Raw genomic sequence first — 23,596 nt, 5'->3', positions numbered from 1 at the left:
ATAGGTAGATTTAAGCTTACTTACCTTAGTACAAAAGTTGATAATAACCGAAATACGTCAAAGTTAAACTTTTATTTTATTTATTTTTGTATATATTTCCTGACAGGTATTTGACAACAACACGAAATTTGGTAAGTGGTGCTGGTACTGTATGCCCTACTAAATTATGTTAAACAACCGTTTCTGGCTACTACCAGAGGCGTACGACGGGGGAACGTGACTGGTTGACCCTTCCCAAATTCTACGCCACTGGCGGAATTGTTATTTTAATGCAATTTTTTTATTCTCCAATACTTTCTATGTAAATAACATACTCTTCATTCGTAACGATAAAGCCATTAGTTTTCGAGATATTTGAAGCTAAAAACGAAGGAGCGCATAATACATTAATCAAAATAAGTGTGCCTTTTCATTTTTAAGTTCAAATATGTCGAAAACCAATGACTTTATCGTTACGAATGAAGAGTATATTATTTGCAAAAGAGTATCGGAAAATCTGGAAATTATGCTACAGTAGCAGTTTCATCAGTGGCGTAGAATTTGAGGAGGGTCAACCATTCAATTTCCCCTGTCGTACGCCTCTGGTAGTAGCCAGAAACGATTATTTAACATAATTTAGTAGGGTGTACAGTGCCTACACTTTCTGCCAAGTATGACATGGATATGTCAAATTATTTTAAAGTATTCTTTTTTTTTTAATAATTTATTCTTTATTGAAAACTTTAAGAAATATGTGTGTCCGGTACTATAAAACTATTTGACATATCCTTATGATACTTGGCAGAAAGTATAGGTACTGTACACCCTACTAACTTATGTTAAATAATCGTTTCCGGCTACTGCCAGAGGCGTACGACAGGGGAAAGTGAATGGTTGACCCTTCCCTTTAGATTCTCCAATACATTATATGCAAATAATATACTCTTCATTCGTACCGATAAAGTCATTATTTTTGGAGATATTTGAAGTTAAAAATGAAAAGGCACACTTATTTTGATTAATGTATTACATATGCTCCTTCGTTTTTAGCTTCAAATATCTTGAAAACTAATGACTTTATCGTTACGAATAAAGAGTATGTTAATTACACAGAAAGTATTGGAGAATCAAAAAATTGCACTAAAATAGCAATTCTGCCAGTGGCGTAGAATTTGGGAAAGGCCAACTATTCACGTTCCCCAGTCGTACGCCTCTGGTAGCAGCCAGAAACGGTTGTTTAACATAATTTAGTAGGGTGGACAGTACCAGCACCACTTACCAAATTTCGTGTTGTTGTCCCATGCCTGTCAGGAAATTTTCAAAAATAAATAAAATAAAAGTTTAACTTTGACACCCCTGTATTTCGGTTATTATCAACTTTCGTACTAAAGTAAGTTAGTTTAAATCGACCTATTTTAACATCAGGAATGTAAGGTTAAGCTATGGCCCATTATTTACCAAACACCCTGTATATGTAGACTTCAACCTTTAACTCAGGCTCAATAACTGATGCAATGATGAAGGACTTCTAGACTAGCAAACACTGATTTATGACGTACTAAATGTAAAAAAGCCGTCGGCTTAGTTCTTCTTCTTCTTCTTATATTAGGCCTCTTGGCCTGTTCTTAACCAATTTTGAGCTTGTATTCGTAGCTGTGATGTTGACTGCCAGCTATCTTATCTTTTAAAGGGCCTTCCTATTGGTCTCTTGCCTGTTGGCTTCGAATCTCTGGCTATACATTCTCTCGCTGTTCATTCTTGTCACATGATGATTCCACTCTCTTCTTCTCTGTCTTCCTCACCGTACTATGTTTTGTATGTTACAGAGAGCTCTTATTCTGTCGTTCGGTATTCTGTCTCTCAGTGTTTTCCCAGTTATTGACCTCAACGGTCTCATTTCTGAAATTCTCAGTATCCTCTTGGTTTCTGCTGTGTCACATCTTGTTTCTATCGCGTACGTCACGATCGGTCTTACACATGATTTATATATGCGTACTTTCCCTTCCAGCCTCATATCTTTATTTCTCCAGATGACATCCCTCTGGCGGGATTTTTCGGGAGCTGAAAGGGGTAATCTGAGTGATAGAGAGTTAAAAGATAGGAGAGTATATCTGAACCAGGGAGAAAACTTCAATATAAGTTCGGGTATTCCAGAAGAATATGTTTTGGTACTCTTCCTGTGGAACATGAGATTCTGCGTCTACAGATGTCGCTAGTCCAGTTTGTTGGTTACCCTGACGACGTGACGGTCGTAGCGGTGACTGTAACTTTATATTGAGTGGATTAAGACATGGACGAATAAAGTAATTCGATCTGGCCCCATAAAAACAAGAGCTCTTTTGTTGGTAAGGCGCCGAAAACCGACAGAAGTAGAATCAGCGAAATAGTTGGTTGTAGGCTACACATACACATTGACTACCAAAGGATAAATTCAAATTCATAAATCAGAAGAAAAAATCCTAAATAATATTTAAAAGTAGTAACTTACTTGGTGGTTTTTACACGCAGTTTTTAACAATTTAACCCTCTCTTCTACAGACGAGTTTTTATTTTCCATGGCTTTTACCCAAGCCACTGAGTGGATACTAAGAGGTCGAAGAGTTTCAGTTCTGCCTTCCCTGTAATAAAAACACTTCATTGGAAACTTCCATAATACCAAACTAGCTAAAGTTGAAGCTAAACGAGCTAAAGCTATAATAAATGTTATTGTTATTTGTGCTCTTTTTGATCTTTACTGGTTATTTTGGCTAGATGTTAATGTCATAGACTTGTTTTTCTTCGGCGTATAATACCAGATGAGAAATATTCCACGCTAGAAACATCAGAGATAATAAATGGAGTACAAACTTAATAAATAGTACAGGGAAGTAAGCAAAAAAAAACTTTTCGGGACTGTGGCAAACCAGGTATCTGAATTTTTTTATAGTACGTTCTTTAAAGGTAAAATATTGCAAAACCTCTAAATTTTAAAGAACTGCTTGGATTGACATGAAATTTGGCATAGACATAACTAACAAGTCAAAGAAAAAAAGTGATATTGTGCCGATGTGTGCTTTTGCCCTAGGGGTGAGTTTCACCCCCTTTTGGGGGTGAAAAATATATGTTCGAACTAAGTCCGGAAATGGATAAAATGACTAATTCTAAGCAACTTTTGTTCTATAAAGTTTTTTCACCAAGTTAATACTTTTCGAGTTATTTGCGAGTGAATATGTTAATTTTTCTACAAAATAAACACGTTTTCAGACGGTTTTTCGCACATAACTCAAAAAATAAGTATTTGATAGAAAAAAATTCTTATCAAAAATATAGCACGTAAAAAAGTGAAAAATTTGGTGTATGTATTAGGTCACTGTACCTAGTAGAAGCAAAGGTATAGCTAATGAAAAATAGGTTCATATTCATCAAATTCCAAATCGTATATTTTAACGTGCCATAACCAAAAAACGAAGCATTTTTTTTGGGAAACTCTATTTAACTTTTTTAAGTGTTTAAAAAATGCTTATTTTTGTTTTTTAAAAAAAATTTTTAGCATCAAAAGTAAACAAGTTACGATCAAAATAAAGTTGGTCCCGTTTTTTTGGTAAGAAATCGGGAAAATTAAAAGGGCTTGAACGAGTCACTTCTTGCTTACATTTGATGCTAAAAATTTTTTTTATAAAAACAGAAATAAAGCTTTTTTTAAACACTTTAAAAAAGGTGTAATGTGTTTCCCCAAGAATGCTTCATTATTTGGATATTTCACATTGAATTATTCTATTTGGAATTTTTTGAATATGAACCTATTTTTCATTAGCTATAACTCTGCTTTTGCTAGGTATAGACATAACATACAGGGTGTTTCATTAATAATTGTCCATATAGTAACTGGAGAAACCTTAGCACAAAATACGAAGATTTAACCTAAAACGCTTAAATAAAATGTGGTTCCTTACTGAGTTACAGGGCGTTTTATCTAAAAATTTAAAAATTATTTTTGCTTAGCATTTTAAAGCTATTCGACCTATCCTGTTCATACTTGGCAGAAAGTGTGACTACTATTCACCCTACTAAATTATGATAAACAAACGTTTATAGCTACTACCAGAGGCGTACGTACGACAGGGGATAGTGAATGGTTGACCCTTCTCAAATTCTACGCCACCGAAGGAATTACTATTTTAGTGCCATTTTTAGATTCTCCAATACTTTTGACGTACATAATATAATCTTCATTGGTAACGATAAAGTCATTAGTTTTCGAGATATTTGAAGTTAAATATGAAACGGCACAGTTATTTTGATTAATTTACGATATGATTCATATGATTAAAATTTAAAAATTATTTGTACCCAGTACTTTAAAACCATTTGGTGTATCCTTATCATACTTGACAGAAAGTGTAGGTACTGTACACCCTACTAAATTAAGATAAACAAACGTTTCTAGCTACTTCCAGAGGCGTACGACAGGGGATAGTGGCTGGTTGACCCGTCCCAAATTCTACGCCACTGACGAAATTGCTATTTTAGTGTAATTTTTTGATTTTCCAATATTTTTATGTAAATAATATACTTTTCATTCGTAACGATAAAATGATTAGTTTTCGAGATATTTGAAATTAAAAATGAAACGACACAATACATTAATCAAAAAAAACCGTGTCGTTTCATTTTTAACTTCAAATATCTCGAAAATTAATGACTTTATCGTTACGAATGAAGGGTATTTTATTTTCAAAGAAAGTATTGGAGAATCCAAAAAATGAACTAAAATAGCAATTCCGCCAGTGGCGTAGAGTTTGGAAAGGGTCAACCATTCACTTTCCCCCGTCGTACGCCTCTGGTAATAGCCAGAAACGTCTGTATAACATAATTTAGTAGTATGTACAATATCTATACTTCCTGCCAAGTATGAAAAGGATACGTCGAATAGTTTTAAAATTCTGAGCAAAAAATATTTTTTACATTTTTAGATATAGATACCCTGTAACTCAGTAAGGAACCACATTTTATTTAAATGTTTTAGGTTAAATCTTCGTATTTTGTGCTTCCACAAGGTTTCTCCAGTTACTATATGGACAATTATTAATGAAACACCCTGTATACACCGTTTCTTTCACTTTTTTATAGGCTATAGTTTTGCTAAGAATAGTTTTTTCGACAAAATGCTAAGTTTTGAGTTATTTGCGAAAAACCGTCTAAAAACGTGGTTATTTTGTTGAAAAAATGAACATATTCACTTGCAAATAACTCGAAAAGTATTGATTTGGTGAAAAAACTATAGAACAAAAGTTGCTTAAAATTAGTCAGTTTATCTATTTCGGAACTTAACTTTAACATATATTTTTTCACCCCCGAGATGGGTGAAACTCACCCCCAGGGCAAAAGCACACATCGGCACTATATCACTTTTTTTCTATGACATGTTAGCTATGCGTATGCCAAATTTCATGTCAATCCAAGCGGTTCTTTAAAATTTACAGCAAAAACCGTGAAAGAATGTACTAATAATTATTATATGATTGTATAACGAAAGTATATGTTTTCTGCAAAGATTTCGGCGACTTGTTAAATTTTAATTTTTAATTTAATTTAATTTGAAGTTTAACAATTTAGTGTAAAGACATTTTTTTGATTTTTTGCTTACCATGATATTGCAAAATAATATTTGAGGTAAAATTACAAAACTCTATTTAATTGTTTATAACCATTGTAAAAATCGATCTAGAGATCATATTGAGCCCAAAGTTGGATATTGTGGTCCTTAAAAAACTCAAAGTTATTTTTATTTTTTTATCACATAGACCTTCTGTTGTCAGAAGAGAATGATGATAAAATAAAAGATTCTCATATAATAATAATAACAGGACAAGCTGTATAGAAAAGTAGTTATCGAAATTTAGATAATTACTAATTTTTATAAAAAGTACGGTAAAGATCGTGATGTTTTTGAGTAGTATACTTTTATAATTGTACATAAAAGTGAAAGTGTAAAATAAGCACGTTTGTAATGTAGAATAATATTTCATGTATTATCGTAGGTCAGGTATAACATGACACACAATTTTGACGGACAATTCACGGATAAATTGAACATAAAAATCAACGCGGAAAAGAGGCAATTCATCATCTTTACGCAGCTATAAAATCCACCAATAGTTGAACTCACAATGAGTGGAAACGTTATCCAAACAGAAGAATCAGTCAAATACTTAAGAATACACCTAATCCGAAGACTAGGTGGATTAGGAGATTATTTTCGTATATTTTTAGGTCCAACCCTCCAAGAAGATCCAATCATATCAAGCCTACGTTAGGTCGGTGATGTTGTATGCAGTCCCAGTTTGAAGTTACACAGCAGAATCTAAATGGAAGAACTTGGAAAGAACAGAAAGAGCATGTTATTGAAATGCAACCATCCGATAAAAGCTCTAGTACACACAGAGCCTATTTTACTTCAAATCAGACCCGAGGCACTATACAATTTTCGGGCCCCTAAATATGATTTAATAATAATAAAAATAACTTGCAACTACAGTGCGGTGGAATAAGTGTTAACCCCCCCCCCCCCCCACTGTCAACTTGTTTATTTTAAGAATATAAGCAAAACGCTCGGACAGGCTCATTTTTAAACTAACCATAGTATATTATAGCATCAACGTTTCGAACTTTACGCGATACCTCTTCAGGTGACAGCCATAACTTTGATTTTTTTAAATAGGAAAGTACATCATGTGACACCTCATTTAAAAGCTCTTAAAATACTGATTTCAAAAATGTATAATACTTTAATCCTGTTTGAGAGCGTAGGCGCAAAATTTCGGTCGAATTCTTTTTAAACGCAATCATTTTTTTCGAATCCTGAAAAAACTAATAAATATTTTTAAAAAATTTAAACGCAGAATGAAATATTACAGTATTCTCGATGGTCCAAAGTTCCTGAGAACTCCTATAATGTTTATTTTAATAAGTCACAGTGGTGAAAAAAAGAGGAAATTTAGTGTAATTTTTAATTTCAAATATATCATTCAAAAGAAACTTTTTGTTTATTCTAACGGACTGTCAGCCCTCGGTAATAATCTAATCTTTCATCCTGCGTTTAAATTTTTTAAAAATACTTATTAGTTTTCTTAGTATTCGAAAAAAATAAATACGTTTAAAAAAAGTTCGACCGAAATTTTGCGCCTACGCTCTCAAAAAGTATTAAAGTACTATACATTTTTGTAATCAGTATTTCAAAAGCTGTTAAATGAGATGCCACATGATGTATTTTACCATTTAAAAAAATCAAAGTTATGCCTGTTACCTGAAGAGGGATCGCGTAAAGTTCGAAACGTTGATGCTATAATATACTATGATTAGTTTAAAAATCGACCTGTCCGAGCGTTTTGCTTATATTCTTAAAATAAACAAGTTAACAGGGGGGGAACACTTATTCCACCGCACTGTATAAAATTAATATGTAAACAATTAAACATTGTTTAAATACAGTGTGTCGCAATTAAGATGAATTTCTATATTTCAGACAGAAAGACAGCTCTATATTTCGGCTATCAAAATAAATATAGAATTTGAAGGTTTGAACAGTCATACAGGTTGAAGGTTGACATTTTTTAAGATACTCAACCAAAATTTAAATTTTAATCGCGGCCTACTAACTGCGAATCCACAAACAGGGTAAATTCTCCAAGTTTTGATTCGCGTTAGAGATATCGGAAAAAATTATTTAAAAAAGTACTTCCAAGTCTTATTCTAACACCACATACCAAATTGCATGACAACATTTGCACTTTTAGTTTTTTTGAGCATTTATTTGTAGTCAGGACCCTCGTCAGATGCATCTCGGGCCAGCCAATTTTAACTTTTAGGATCCTGACTACAAAATAATTAAAACACTAAAAGTGCGAATTGTGTCATGAAATTTGGTATGTGGGGTTGGAATAATATTTGGAACATCTTTTTCAAATAAATTTTCCGATATCTAATGCGAAGCAAAATATCAAAAATTTACCCTGTTTGTGGAGTTTGTAGGCTTCGTTTAAAATTTAAATTTCAGCTGAGTATCTTAAAAAATGTGAACGTTCAACCCGCATGACTGTGCAAAATTTCAAATCGGTATTTATTTTGATAGTCAAAATATAGGGATGTCTTCATCTTAAATGCGACTCACTGTCTATGTCATTTCCTTTTGTAAATAATTTGGTTGTTGAACCAAAAAAGGATAGACCTTTCGTGGACAAAAATTTAATGGCTGCTATTATTCGTTGAAGAACGTTTCTCCAATGTTCCTTTTCTCCTAAATATCTTGTTTCCATTAATGTTACAATTTGTCCTGGTGTACTACTTCTCTGGACTAACGTACCAATTAATGAAATATGTTCAGGAGATCGCTCATGTTGAATAACTGTCCTATTGATATTTTTTCAGTCATATCCATCGGAATTTAGAAAATCAATAATTTTCGTGAAAATCAGTTTACGAACGTAACAATAAACACGGCTATATTTAGGACTGTACATTAACCACTCGCGAAGACTTTTTCCCAATTGGCTTTCATTTTATAAAAAATCGCACTTTGCAAATATCTGGTTTTATTATTATCCAGTTGTGTAACACATTCACTAATTTTATCAATGTACTGATTCGCTCGATTATTTATATTAAGTGCGTTCGCGGGTGCCTGTCGACGACTAGTCGGCGACAAATTAGCAGCAAAACGCATGCGCACTTTAAAATGATATAAATAATATCGTTAATAGATAAATATACAAGGTATATTTACCTAGTATAATTTAATAATTACTGTTAAATATTAATTAAAAGTAAATATACCTTGTTTATTTATCTTTTAACAGTATTATTTATATTAAGTGAGGTTAGAAATTGTCGGCGACAATTTGTCAACTGTACCCGCGAACGCACCTATTATAAAATATTGTTGAAATTTCAGATTTTAATGATCTGGCCAATCCCTTACACCGCTAGGAAAAGAGTTATTGACATTGTCGTCTTCTATAGGAGATGACGGAGACGTACTTGCGACAGGTGAAGTCGCTTGAAAAACAACCCTAGGTTTATCATTTATCATTTCCTGTTCATAAAATAAAAGAATTTTAAAAATTTATTTTATGGCAACAAAAAATTTTTTTGGTAAACTTTCCGGGCCCCACTAAAATGCGGGCCCGAGGCAGGTGCCTCACGGGCCTAGTGGTAAAATAGGCCCTGAGTACACACCACTCCGTGAGGTGGCTGAGAACAGGATAAGATACTTCTTTCAACCAAGCCATAAGAAGACTCCCGAAGATCAGAGACATCCTCAATAGACAGATTGGTAATCAGGGTTTAATCAGGTGGTTACCGAAGACAACCAATCAGGAAAAGAGATGTTGAGCCTCATTGAGCTCTATGCTCTTCAATCTAACAATGGGTGAAATCATCAGAAGCGCCAACAAAGGAAGAGGATACAGGATGGGAAATAAAGAAGTAAAAATACTCTGTTACGCAGACGACGCAATACTGATAGCCCAAGATGAAGATAGTCTGCAAAGATTAGTCCACAGATTTAACATAAGAGCAAAATTTTTATATGACAATTTCATCTCATAAAACTAAAACAATAATAATCAGCAAAGAACCAATCAGATGTAAAATAGAAATTGATGGCATTAGTATTGAACAATAATGGAAATAAAATAGGTACCTTGGCATTACACTGTCCAGCTACGAAAACCTGCACAAAGGAGTGAGTAATCAAGATGACTTAATAATACTATGTGTATGGTGAAACCGACAGATTAACAATGAGACGAACTCAAGAATTTATAAAGCCAGTGTAAGACCAATAATGTCAGAAACTAGGCATCATAAACTAGACCTGATACAGCCACAACACAAAGACTACTAAAAACGACAGAAATGAGAGTACTGAGAACAATAATTGTAATTATTACAGGAAATACGGGTGAGAGATCGACAGAGGAATGAAGACATTAGAAGACAATGTAACGTACAGTGTATAAAAGAATGGACATAAATAGAAAAAAATAATGGAATAACCACATAAGTAGAATGGAGGAGACCCGTGTGGTCAAACTAGCAAGAGATAAATCACCAATCGGCAGAAGAAGTATCGGCCGACCGCGCAAAAGATGGAGTGACAATCTTCCACAGAAGTTTCAATCCGCCAATGAACAAGCACAATTGCTTACAAAGAGGAAAAAGAAGAGAAGATGTTCAAGAGTTCAGAAACAGTGAAAATCAGGTACCCGAAGAGAATGCGGTCCCACAATAGACGGAGAGGCAGCGCTGAAAAATCTATTTGAATTTACTAAAGCTAGATTTTTCACAATTGATTACTGTGAGTGTGTAGAGAAACATACTGCGGTCGGTCAAGCGAAACGTAGAACAGGGGTTACTGAGAGGGTATCAAAGTTGCTTTCCTACGAAGGTAATTATTTCCATTTACTAAGGCTGAAAATCAGTACACACATTCTAAATTAAATATAAATAAGTTATTATAGTCGGTCAGCTGTATGACGGGACAGAACCGGTCGGTCGGAACCAATAGTCGATTGAGGAAATGAAGCATTTTGGCTCGCGATTTTTTCGTCCAGCATGGATTTACTTGAAATTTTTACAGAAGGTAAAGGATCATTTTCTATATCATGCCGCAATCATACGCTAAAACCTTGGGGGTGGTTGCCACCCCATCTCGGGGGGTGGGAACATTTTATTACATTTTAACCATGTAGATCGATGCAAAAAGTGATTCTAAGAAAAAAATGTTTTTACATTTTCTTCGTAAAACTAATATTTTTCGAGTTATTCGCGCTTGAAAATAACAGTTTTTCGACGAAAAAATCTACTTTTTTAGAGGGTTTTTTGAGAATACCTCGAAAAATATGCTTTAATCAAAAAAACTGTAGATATCAAAATTGTATCTTTTAGTAACACAAACCAAATTCTTTTCCAATAATATCTTTAAGACCGATACAAACCGAGATACGGCATGTTAAAGGTTAGCTTTTTTTCGTCAAATGAACAATTTGAAATATTCAAAGCCAAATAATGGGAAAAATTTGCATTTTTCGAGGAAAACTTAAATAATCTTTTTTCAAAAATACAATTAGACCTTTCAAAAAAATAATAAAAAGTTTCTAGCATGAAAATTAAGCGACTTATAATCAAAAAAATGTCGGTACCTGTTTTTCTCTACGAAAAAATCAGTGAAAACAACCCCCTAACTACCTTCCTAATTCAAAATTGGTCTTCACCTTTTTGTTGTTCCTTTTATATTTATATTATCGATACACTCAAGGAGTTTGACCTATTTAAATTGCCTAATTTTGGAAAAATATATCTCACTTTGTACTGATTTTCAGCCTTAGTAAATGGATTTAATTACCTTCGCAGGAAAGCAACTTTGATACTCTCTCAGTAATGAGACCCCTCAAAAATGATTTTGTAGGATTTTTAAAGAGCTATAAGACTGTGTAAATTAAATTCCGTAAGATGCTTTAGTTTTTAATTGGGGCGGGTTTAAAGGGCTCGAATAAGGGGGTGTTTGCTGGTAAATAGAGGTTTTAAACAGCTATATCTGGCTAACTATTCACTGTAATGAAAATATATGCACAGGGTAATTTTAGTCATTAAAAAAGCTACAATTTAGTACTTTATAATTTTTTTCATATCTTCAGTATTTTCGGAGGTATTTTGAAGTAAAAGGTGAAAAATACCAAATTGCAAAAAATCAATTTTTTTTAAACTCCAATTTTTCCAAAATTAGGCATTTTAAATAGGTCAAACTCCTTGAGTGTATTGATAATATAAATATAAAAGGAACTACAGAAAGGTGAAGACCAATTTTGAATTAGGAAGGAAGTTAGGGGGTTGTTTTCACTGATTTTTTCGTAGAGAAAAGCAGGTACCAACATTTTTTTGTAAGTCGCTTAATTTTCATGCTAGAAACTTTTTATTATTTTTTTTGAAAGGTCTAATTGTATACTTGAAAAAAGATTATTCAAGTTTTCCTCGAAAAATGCAAATTTTTCCCATTATTTGGCTTTGAATATTTCAAATTATGCATTTGACGAAAAAAGCTAACCTTTAACATGTCGTATCTCGGTTTGTATTGGTCTTAAAGATATTATAGAAAAAGAATTTGGTTTGTGTTACTAAAAGATACAATTTCGATATCTACAGTTTTTCTGATTAAATGCATATTTTTCGAGGTATTTTCAAAAAAACCTCTAAATAAGTCGATTTTTTCGTCGAAAAACTGTTCTTTTCAAGCGCGAATAACTCGAAAAATATTAGTTTTACGAAGAAAATGTAAAAAACATTTCTTTCTTAGAATCACTGTTCCCATCGAATTACATGGTTAAAATGTAATAAAAAATTCCCACCCCCGAGATAGGGTGGCAACCACCCCCAAGGTTTTAGCGTATGATAGCGGCATGATATATAAAATGATCCTTGGACTATTCCCTACCTTCTGTGAAAATTTCAAGTAAATCCATGCTGGACGAAAAAATTGCGAGCCAAAATGCTTTATTTCCTCAATCGACTATTGGGGCCGACCGACCGGCTCTGTCCCGTCATACAGCTGACCGACTATAATAACTTTTATTTATATTTAATTTAGAATGTGTGTACTGATTTTCAGCCTTAGTAAATGGAAATAATTACCTTCGTAGGAAAGCAAATTTGATACCCTCTCAGTAACCCCTGTTCTACGTTTCGCTTGACCGACCGCAGTATGTTTCTCTGCACAATCACAGTAATCAACTGTGAAAAATCTAGCTTTAGTAAATTCAAATAGATTTTTCAGCGCTGCCTCTTGGTCTACAAAGTGAGTGTTATAGAAGCAGAACGTTAGACAGAAGAAAGAAGACTAAAATAATATTATTTCTGACATATACCTACATTTTATTATTTTGTTTTTGTTTTGTATGCAGTTAGTTGAAAAGCGATCCCGTTACAAACAATTAGATAAGTGAAATAAAGGGATATTGAACGAAATTGATAATTGAAACCCATTGACTTCAATATTGCTATAGTTTCATGCGAAAACGATGAAATACTTTAAGACAGCAATAATTAATCAGTAAAGTAAAGAAAAACTAAAGACTAAGTTTTCAATCTAATAGCATATAAAATAATATTAAAAATATTACTCTACGTCCCACCAGATTGAAAACAATGGGAACCTTCTCTGGTTACACCTCCGAGGCTTCTACAATTGCAAGCCATAACGGATGCTGAGACTAAAGAAGATGAGGGAATTTTACAATTTATAATTCACGTCCCATCTGCTCAGCGCGGTAAAGTTCCAATGAGAATGGTTCCTTTCGTACTCCAATCAGAGTAAAAATGTAAATCAAAAATGAATAACCATTTTCAATTTCGTTGTAACACGAAATTAGAGCCGCATCATATTCTAGTTCAATCAGAGAGTGCAGCAAGCACCTCTACCGGCTTTGAAACTTATTTCCTCATCAGGAGGCACATATTATGCTGCTCTCTCTGACCTAACTAGGACAAACCCCGGCGTACAGTCACGGATTGCAACGAACGAAATGGCAGGGATGCCCTAGCGGCAACTGCTAGCAAAAGACTAAGTTTTCAATTTAATAGCACATAAAATATTTTACAAATATTACTCTACATCCCACCAGATTGAAAACAATGGGAACCTTCTCTGGTTACACTTCCGAGGTTTCTAAAATTTGCAAGCCATAACGGATGCTGAGACTAAAGAAGTGTCCGTTATGGCTTGCGAATTTTAGAAGCTTCGGAGGTGTAACCAGAGAAGGTTCCTATTGTTTTCAATCTGGTGGGATGTAGGTAGAGTAATATTTGTAATATTATTTTATGTGCTATTATATTGAAAACTTAGTCTTTTGCTAGCAGTTGCCGCTAGGGCATCCCTGCCATTCCGTTCGTTGCAATCCGTGACTGTACGCCGGGGTTTGTCCTAGTTGGGTCGAAGAGAGCAGCATTTGTGACTCCTGATGAGAGACTAATAAGTTAAGAAAATATGAACTACTGCTCGTAAATAAAACAAATTACCTGTAAAGTCATACTTCTACTATTTCTGTAGTCTCTATTTTCAATTGGTTGTTTTTATCTTTGATTCCATACTGTTCCCTACCTTTTTTCCCTCTTAAACCCTTTATACGATTCCAGAATTTTCTGTTATCTGTTGTATAATTTGCTTCCAATTCTTTTCCTAACTCTTCCCAGCTCAGATTTTTCGCTTCCCTTACTGCTATCTTTGCTCTATTACGTTTCTCTATATATTCTACTTTGTTATTTTTATCTCTACATTGTTCATATTTTTTCCAGGCTTGCTTCTTTTCCTTTATTTCTTGACTCCACCATTCTGTTATCTTATGATATTTATTTATTGACTTTTTTCCGCAAATTTTCTCTGCTGTTTTATATAGTGTGTCTTTTAGTACTTTCCGTCTTTCTTCCATATCCAAGTGATATTCCAAGTACCTATTAATATTGTTTCCTTTCCATTATTTTCGTTGTCCTTTTCCATTTGCGTTGTCTTTTTTACAAGTAGCTTTGTAGTTTTTGGTACCTGTGTTATCAGTTTTTTGAATTATATGCTCCTCCTTCTGCTGTTTTTATTGCTTTTCTTCTTCTTTCTTGAAAAACTCTTCTTATATTTCAACTTGTTGCACATAAGTTAGTCTTTGTAAGGAACTACAACATGTAACTCCTTTGTAAGGAAATATAATACTACTGCTCGTAAATAAACCAATTTACCTGTAAAGTCTAGTCATGGTGGCTTCGTACGTCAGACAGAACTTCCCGGCGTCCCTAAAATAAGCCAACTGCAGCGCCATCTGTATATAAGCATCCGGACTGACGCCGCACGTTTTCATGAAGCCTTTTCCGTAACTGTCGTGGACGAAGATGCGCAGATTGATGTCTTTGATGAGGTTGCAGGCGACGTTGTATGACTTGTCTATGGCGTCTTGGGATTCGAACTTCAATTCCCAGTTCAAACGGATCGGCGCTGGTGGAACAATCTCCGGTTTGCCAATAGTGTTGCCGGTTTCGTCATATCTGTACATAGTCAAAAGCGTTAGCGATTTAAAAAGTATTATGATATATATACATTATACATGATAAATAGTTGGTGTACTAGACGGATACTTGTTGAAAATTCATATTTATAAATTAAACACCGATTCTGAGAACTTCTGATTTAAGTTTATTTATCAATTCACAACAGCTGTTTGATGGCAAGCTACCTTTCGCAATGAATAAACATTGATTCTACTATATGTGGAATGATGTGACTTGATATATTAGCAGAATATAGTGTTCATTGCTTCACTTAATATAATATGACACTGAACATGTGACATTAATTTTCGTGTTACTTGTTTCGAAGTAGACTATTATGTGCTCCATCAACAGTAAACAACGTGTGGCATGCGCAATGCAGGTTTTTTTGTCGTTTTGTGGTTCTTCAATTGAAAGGATTCGGCAAAAATAATAAATGTCAACTCAGTCGATTTAGACCTTTAGAAATCTATATAGAGATAAACATGGATACTCCAGATGAAAATTTAAAAAATATGTTATTACAGTAACCTCCTCTTGACAACATTTCACTATACAGTCCTTATAAAATAGTACGAAAGAGGAGTAAATGTAAACGAAACAAGAGACGACACAGAGCGATGGAGATGTCACAGAGTAGCATATCTCTAACTAAATCCCCTAAGAAATGGTGCGCAAGTGTGACACAAGTAGTAGGCATACTCGTATAAGTGTTGCCACCAAATTAGCTGTAGTGATTTGATCAAACTTTTCTATCAATATGGAAGACAAGTGTTTTCAGTGTCTGATTTATAAATGAATCATAAACATTACAACTGATACATGTTTTGATAGTTTTGGATGCTCTTAAGATATGTGTTGTGTAGGTGAGCAAGAAACATGTCAAATTATGAATGTCTTGGTAACAAACATTATATAGTGCGCGCCTAAAGTCCCCTCCTTTCATTTCCTGAACAAACACAATTAAATATTTGGGGGTAACTGCAATAATGCACTTCATAGTTTCTATGATGTGTTAGTGGGATAATCATTAAAAATGTCGGACGGGTGCCATTTTGTAAGGTAATTAGATCATATGGCAGGTAATATATCCTTTGAAACGTCAGTCTGCTGCCGCATCCACTGTATTCTCCAGATTTGGCCCCGCGCAACTTCTTTTTGTTTTCAAACTTGAAAAAAATCACTCGTCGGGCAGACATTTAAGTCGAATGAGGAGGTCATGTTTTAGACGCATTATTAAACGTCCATCTTTAAGTGTGGTGAAAAAATATTATTTAGTTATAAGATAAATATGTCTTTCTATCCAGCTTAGGCATGTGATTCTTAACTTTTTACACTTTTTCACTTTTTACGAACCATCGAAAAAACATGAGAAATAAGAGGAAAAATCAAAATAGCCATGTTTGTTGTCATCATAATTGTTACAAAACATCATGGAAACTACGAGAAGGTATCTTAGCTCAGTTTCTCCCAAAAATTTATGAATCTTAAGTTTTATAGTCCGCAAAGGACCGGGAAGACTTTAAAAATACGCTGTGTTCTTTGAGAACAAAATTAATATCTTTGATAAATATTTTTCAAATGTGGATAAAATGTACATGTTGTCATTTCTCAGTGCAAGAACCTTAAAGTCGTAATGTACATAATTCCAAAGCATCATTTAAGTATTTTATAAGTATTTTCCAACCAATTTTGGAAAATTGTTGGCACTGGCACTGAGAACACAATTTTATCTACAACAGCGGTTCTCAATCTGGTGGTACATATCATTATTCGCAGTGGTACACAAAATACAAAAAAAATTAAGTCTTAATAATACAATCTAAAAATGTAGGTGGTACCAAAAATAATAAAAATAACTGTAGGTGGTACATGACTCAGAAAGGTTGAGAACCTCTGATCTACAATATTACAACTACACTAAAACGAGTCGGTGTAGGTTTACTTCTATGTCATTATTGCTTTATCTGAGTCATATAAACCATTTACTTTAGAGTGTATTAAAATGTTTTCTAGCACGTTCCAAAAAAAAGAAAACACCCACCAACTGATAAGCTAAATATTATTCAGGTATATGCTCCAATAAGTGAAAAATTGTATAACAAAATAGATGAAAGTGACAAAAAGAGGAGGGATACGGATGACCATGAGTGATTTTAACGCCAAAATGGGGAAGAAGACAACACAGTAGCATACGGTCTCGGTACCAGAAGCGGTAAGGGAGATATACTTGTAGAGAACGAAGAACCTATTAATAACCAACACCTTCTTCAAACAACATCCTAGAAGGCTACACATTTGGAAATAACCTGCAGACAGAGATGATATAATTGTAATGAATCAAATTTACTTCATTTTGCTCGATAACAATTTTAAGAAGTATATCGCCGCCGCCGACGAAAAGTATAACTCCGAAAAATGCCGTTAAGAATAGAACTTTCAATGAACGTCACGAAAAATATTATTTTCGATTATATGATTGTGAAAATTATAATCCTAATAAAGTGTTAACGAAAAAATTTATTTGTTGAGGAGTATCAGCAAAAAACATCATTTCTGTTTGTGGGTCGACGAAAATAATAATTACTAAAAAGTTCTCAGAAATAATTGTTTTCGTCGGCAGAAACAGAAACAGAAAGGGAAATAATTGTTTTCGTCGGCATCTATTTGAACTAAATCTTTTCGTTATAAATATTTTGGGAGTTATAATCTTCGCGGACACGCATATAAAAAAAATTGAATCGCCAACACTTATCAAAGAGTTATTATTTTCACTGGAAATGTTAGTACATTCTTTCATGGTTTTTGCTCTAAATTTTAAAGAACCGCTTGGATTGACATGAAATTTAGCATACGTATTAGGTCTGGATCCCGCGTATGAAAAAAAAGTTGATTAATAGCAAGCTGAAAATTTGTTAATAGCTTAAGGGTGTCTAGTCGGATAAACTTTGATATATGAGAACACTGTAACAGGGGCAGTTTTAATTGTGGAACAGGTTAAAAATTTGGAACGGTCAGACCACGAAAACGGCACATTTATTTTGTCCGACAGAACAGACTTAAACTCTCCGAACAGAGATTAAACTCTCATGCAAAAGTCAGACTGCTATTTATCACCTGTCATAATTCCTGTCATTTGACATATTCTACATATTCCACTCATTAAAACGCCCATTTGGTGATAAATAGCAGTCTGATTTTTGCATGAGAGTTTAATCTCTGTTCGGAGAGTTTAAGTCTGTTCTGTCGGACAAAATACATGTGCCGTTTTTGTGGTCTGACCGTTCCAAATTTTTAACCTGTTCCACAATTAAAACTTCCCCTGTTCCAGTGTTCCCATATATCAAAGTTTGTCCGACTAGACACCCTTAAGCTATTAACAAATTTTCAGCTTGCTATTAATCAACTTTTTTTTCATACGCGGGATCCAGACCTATATAGCTTACATGTCAAAGAAAAAAAGTGATATTGTGCCGATGTGTGCTTTTGCCCTGGGGGTGACTTTCACCCCCTCTTGGGGGTGTAAAAAATATATGTCCAAAATAAGTCCGAAAATGGGTAAACTGACTAATTTTAAGTAACTTTTGTTCTATAGAGCTTTTTCGCTAAGTCAACACTTTTCGAGTTATTTGCGAGTGAATATGTTCATTTTTAAACAAAATAACCACATTTTTAGACGGTTTTTCGCAAATAACTCAAAAAGTAAGTATTTTGTCGAAAAAAACGTTCTTAGCAAAAATATAGCCTACAAAAAAGTAAAAAAATGGTGTACGCGTTAGGTCTCTGGGTCTAGTAGAACCAGAGTTATAGCCAATGAAAAATAGATTCATATTCACCAAATTTCAAATAGAATATTTCGACGTGAAATATCCCAAAAATTAAGCACTTTTTGGGGAAAACCCATTATTTTTAAAGTGTTTAAAAAAAGCTTTATTTCTGTTTTTATAAAAAGTTTCTAGCATTAAATTTAAGCAAGTTAAGCTCAAAATAAAGTTGGTCCCTTTTGTTTTGGCAAAAACAAAATCTGGAAGACCACCCCTCAATTAGCAACTTAAATGAAATTAATCGTTACCGCTCCACAAATTATTTTACTTATGTTGTGTTTATATGATCTGTAAGTTTCATTGATTCAAAGTGCTTATTTTTGAAAAAAATTGGTTTCAAAGTAAAATTTTTAAAAATTGTAATTTTGAAAAATATGCTTTTTCTCAAAATAACTTAAAAATTGTTAGATATACCAAAAATCTCGAAAAACAAAAAAGTCAGCATTGCTTTCCTGAATATCATGTATTTTTTTGTTTTTCTGTTAGACAAAAATTGATTAAGATTTGGTGTTTCAAAATTTGCATACATTCGTGATCAGTGACTCGTTCAACCCCTTTTAACTACAGCCCTTTCAATAATAAGGACTTTGAACCGATGAAACTTACAGATCATATAAACAATACATACACGAGTCAAGAAACTTGTGAAGTCGTAACGATTAAGTTCATTTAAGATACTAATTAGGGGGTGATTTTCTCGATTTTTTTACCAAAACAAAAAGGTATCAACTTTATTTTGAGCGTAACTTGTTTACTTTTGATGCTAGAATTTTTTTTTATAAAACAAAAATGAAGCTTTTTTTAAACACTTTAAATAAGTTGTAATGAGTTTTCTCCGAAATGTGCTTCATTTTTGGTTATTTCATGTTAAAGTATTCCATTTGGAATTTGACTAATATGAACCTATTTTTCATTAGCTATAACTCTGCTTCTACTAGGTATAGGGACGTGATATATACACCATTTTTTAAAAAATTTTACAGGCTATATTTTTGCTAAGAATGTTTTTTCGACAAAATACTTACTATTTGAGTTATTTGCGAAAAACCGTATAAAAGCCTGGGTATTTTGTTGAAAAAATGAACATATTCACTGGCCAATAACTCGAAAAGTATTGACTTAGTGAAAAAACTCTATAGAACAAAAGTTACTTAAAATTAGTCAGTTTATCCATTTCCTGACTTACTTTGGATGAAAATTTTTTCACCCCCAAGAGGGGGTGAAAACCACCCCCAGGGCAAAAGCACATATCGGCACAATATCACTTTTTTTGTTTGACTTGTTAGCTATGTGTATGCCAAATTTCATGTCAATCCAAGCGGTTCTTCAAAATTTACAGGTTTTGCAATATTTTACCGTTAAAGAATGGACTATGTATTAGGAATCACATTAATCATAGGTACCAGCGATATAAAATCTACGAAAATATTTCCTGGATGTCGAAAGGGATTGGGAACACGAGAAGCTCTTTTTGCCTTAAATGTGTTAACACAATAATGTAGAGACATGAATGTAGATATGTATGCATGTTTCATTGGTTATCGAAAGGCATTTGACTGCGTTAACCATCAAAAGATGAGCGATGTCCTGAGAACAACTGGAATTGGCGAACAAGACTTGCGAATTATCTCATAACAAGAAGTGAGGAAAACACTCGTGATCATGAAAACATTTTTTACAAAATCAGACCTTAGTCTAGAGCTCAGAATCCGAATAATCGATGTGGGGTTTTTTTCTGACGTGCTGTATGAACACGAAAATTAGAAAATGGACTCCGAAAGAGAAAAATGAATAGCTGCCTTTGAGATATAACGAATGTTGAGAATTCCATGCGTACAAAAAAATTAACGACGATAGGGTACTTCGGCGCATGAGTAAATAAAAAGAATTACTAACCATAAACAAAGAGAAGAAAATACAATACTTAAGTCATGTGAAGTGAAAAGATCAGTAGGAAGACACCCGAACTAGTGGTTGAAAGGCCTGAGAAGGTTTGACCGCTCATCCGCGGAAATCTTTCGTGCAACAGTTTCCAAAACTACAATTGCCATTTGTATCGCCAACCTTCGACAGAAGACAGCGCAATAAGAAGAATTTAGTGATGCTCAGATATTAACTACAATAATTGTTTTGAATCAAATAAAAGGCAGACGTACTCGAAATCATTTATTGTTTTACTCCGACGACCGGTTTCGCTCTCTAAAATATGCAGAGCATCATCAGGTCAACGGTTACAAGTAAACTAAATGCTACATAAATAAAAAACCAGTTAGACAGTATTTCGCCACTTTTGTCTCTACCCTCAAGAACTCGTCCATATACTTATTAACCTATACAGCATTGTCCGTCTATCCAATCAATTCATTATTAGCATAATTTGAGCAAGAAATCATGTTATTAAAAACTTTAGAAATCACTCCTTGCACCGGCATGTAAGTACAACACGTTTACATTGCATAATGTACAATCACAGACCACATACATCTGCATGTGTTTGTGGACATATGAGTGTTTACTTGTATGTGTGCATATGTGTTTGTCTGTGGTTGAAATTTATATATACATTTTTAAATATAGACTTGATCTTATAGTATTTGATAACAACCAGAGAATGTTCTAATTCTGATTTTTTATTTGTAGCATTTAGTTTACTTGTAACCGTTGACCTGATGATGCTGTGCAAATTATAATTATAGACAGCGAAACCGGTAGTCAGGGTTGGAAAAAACCCGGGTTTTTTTTTAAGTCCAACCCGACGGTTTTTTTTGGGTTTTTTAGGGTTTTTTTGGGGATTTTCAGTTTTTTATTTAGATTTGATATATAGTTTCTGCTCTATCAAAAGTTTTACAAAAATTATGAATTTTATTGCAAAAATAATAAAATAAAATATGCTTACAAAATAAAGCAACTTGACAATGTCAGCAATTTATAAGCAACTATCACATATGTTGAAATTAGGACAGAGAAGGAGCAAGAATTTGATAAAAATATCTCCCAAATATTAGATAATGTCGCCATATATAGAGAGGCTCTGTATTTGCAAAAACAACTTGCCGTTATTGTGAAAGCTCTAGACAGATTCCAAAGTGATTCTGTAAACATTTCTGATGCAGTAGAAATATGGAAAGATGCCCTCGACCATGATTTATTACAGTCATACAGACAAGAAATAAAAAAGAGATATGACTTTGCCATTCAACCATTTCACCTTTTTGCAAATTCTATGGATCACAAATACATGGGAAGACGACTTACAGGGAAAGAAGAGGAAACAGTCGAACAATGGGTTGCATCGAATCTTTCTGATGAGTTTTTGGCAGTGATGTTATCATTCAAGATTAAGGATACAAATATGTTCCCCGCAACACTTTTCAAAGAAGAACTTGTCAAAAAATTCTCAACAAAGAAATGGTGGAAGCTGATATCAATAAAAAATAAAAAAACAAATAAAATACCATATGAATTTTGTATTTATATGTTATCTTTGTTCTCATGTCCAGCTTCATCTGCATCTATTGAGCGGATTTTTTCTTCATATGGATTAATATGGACTAAGCTTCGCAACAGATTAAGTGCCGATAGAGCTGCAAACTTGGTAAAAATATATAATCATTTAAGAACCGAGTCCTCGTCCTCGACCGAGTCTAACGAATAACGAATGGGAATTGGGAATGTGACAAAAATACAGATTCTGATTTTCCTGATAACTAATATGCTTTGCTGATGCTTTGTTTAATAAGAAACTTGTTTATTTTTTTATTTGTCTATATACCATGTTTAAAATAAGTGTTTTATTAGTTTAGTTTCAGTTTCTCTCGTTTTGTATTCACCTACTACTTACTTCATGGTATTTATGCTAGTTTTTGTTTTTATTCAGAAATAAATATGACGTTCATTCAACTGAAAATTTGCTATTTTTGAAAAAATCCCAAAAAACCCAATAATAGTGGGTTTTATCAATTGAAAAAACCCGAAAAAACCCGCTGGGTTTTATAAGATGGGGAAATTCTATGCCAACCCTGCTAGTCGGAGTAAAACAATAAATGATTGCGAGTACGTCTGTCTTTTATTTGATTCAAAATGAACTTGCATGTGCAACCCATTCAACGTTTGAATAATTGTTTTATTTGGAACAGTAACCAGTAAATAGTTATTTTGTTCTAGACTAATTTCACAGGCTTTAAGTAATGACTTAGAAGTAATTCACCGACCCGACAATAAATGATGTTAACACACAGATAAGCAGCATGCGGTAAGTCACAAATGATACAAGAATAAGTTAGTTGATATACTACAAACGTTAAATTTACCGGCCAGAGATCTCCTCTGTTAATACGTATTCCCAACAATGCCCACAAACTGGCGCATCAGCCCTACCAATCAAAATATATACAAAATAAAATCAAAAACAGCTAAAAATTAAAAATGTTATCATCAAATTGATTTCAAATTAAAGTATGATTTACCATGTCATAACATTTTATTCTAAAGTACTAGCCAAAAGTCCCCTCTTCCTCGTATCTTTTGAACGGTTATACTTATTATTTATATATCGGGTGTTCTATAGCATTCGCCGTTTCCCGCATCCTATTCCCATGCTTTTCGGTCACGAATATCTTCCTCGTTGAGTTGTCTACGGTTCATTGCTTTCTCTACATCTTGTAACCATGTTCTCTTCGGTCTGCCTCTTTTTCTTCTCTCGGGTGGTGCATACTGGATAATTTTCTTGG

The 23,596-nt window shown here is 33.6% G+C and overlaps 1 protein-coding gene across 3 annotated transcripts in view; it reads right to left on the bottom strand.

Moving 5' to 3' along the window:
- The window catches only part of LOC114339714 (carnitine O-palmitoyltransferase 1, liver isoform), a 167,744-nt gene that overhangs the window by 10,362 nt on the left and 133,786 nt on the right, over positions 1-23,596 (bottom strand). For 2 of the 3 annotated variants that reach the window (XM_050662700.1, XM_050662701.1), the window contains 3 exons: positions 23,177-23,239; positions 14,737-15,039; positions 2,468-2,597 (listed from right to left, as the gene is read on the bottom strand). In XM_050662700.1, coding sequence (XP_050518657.1) covers positions 2,468-2,597; positions 14,737-15,039; positions 23,177-23,239 — 496 coding nt within the window. The remainder of the gene's footprint in view (positions 1-2,467; positions 2,598-14,736; positions 15,040-23,176; positions 23,240-23,596) is intronic. The other variant, XM_028290386.2, reaches the window with a different exon arrangement.

This window comes from Diabrotica virgifera, chromosome 9, assembly GCF_917563875.1.
Source record: "Diabrotica virgifera virgifera chromosome 9, PGI_DIABVI_V3a".
Lineage (NCBI taxonomy): Eukaryota > Metazoa > Arthropoda > Insecta > Coleoptera > Chrysomelidae > Diabrotica > Diabrotica virgifera.
Note: the sequence above shows the minus strand (reverse complement) of the source record. Positions and strands in the feature narration are given on the sequence as shown.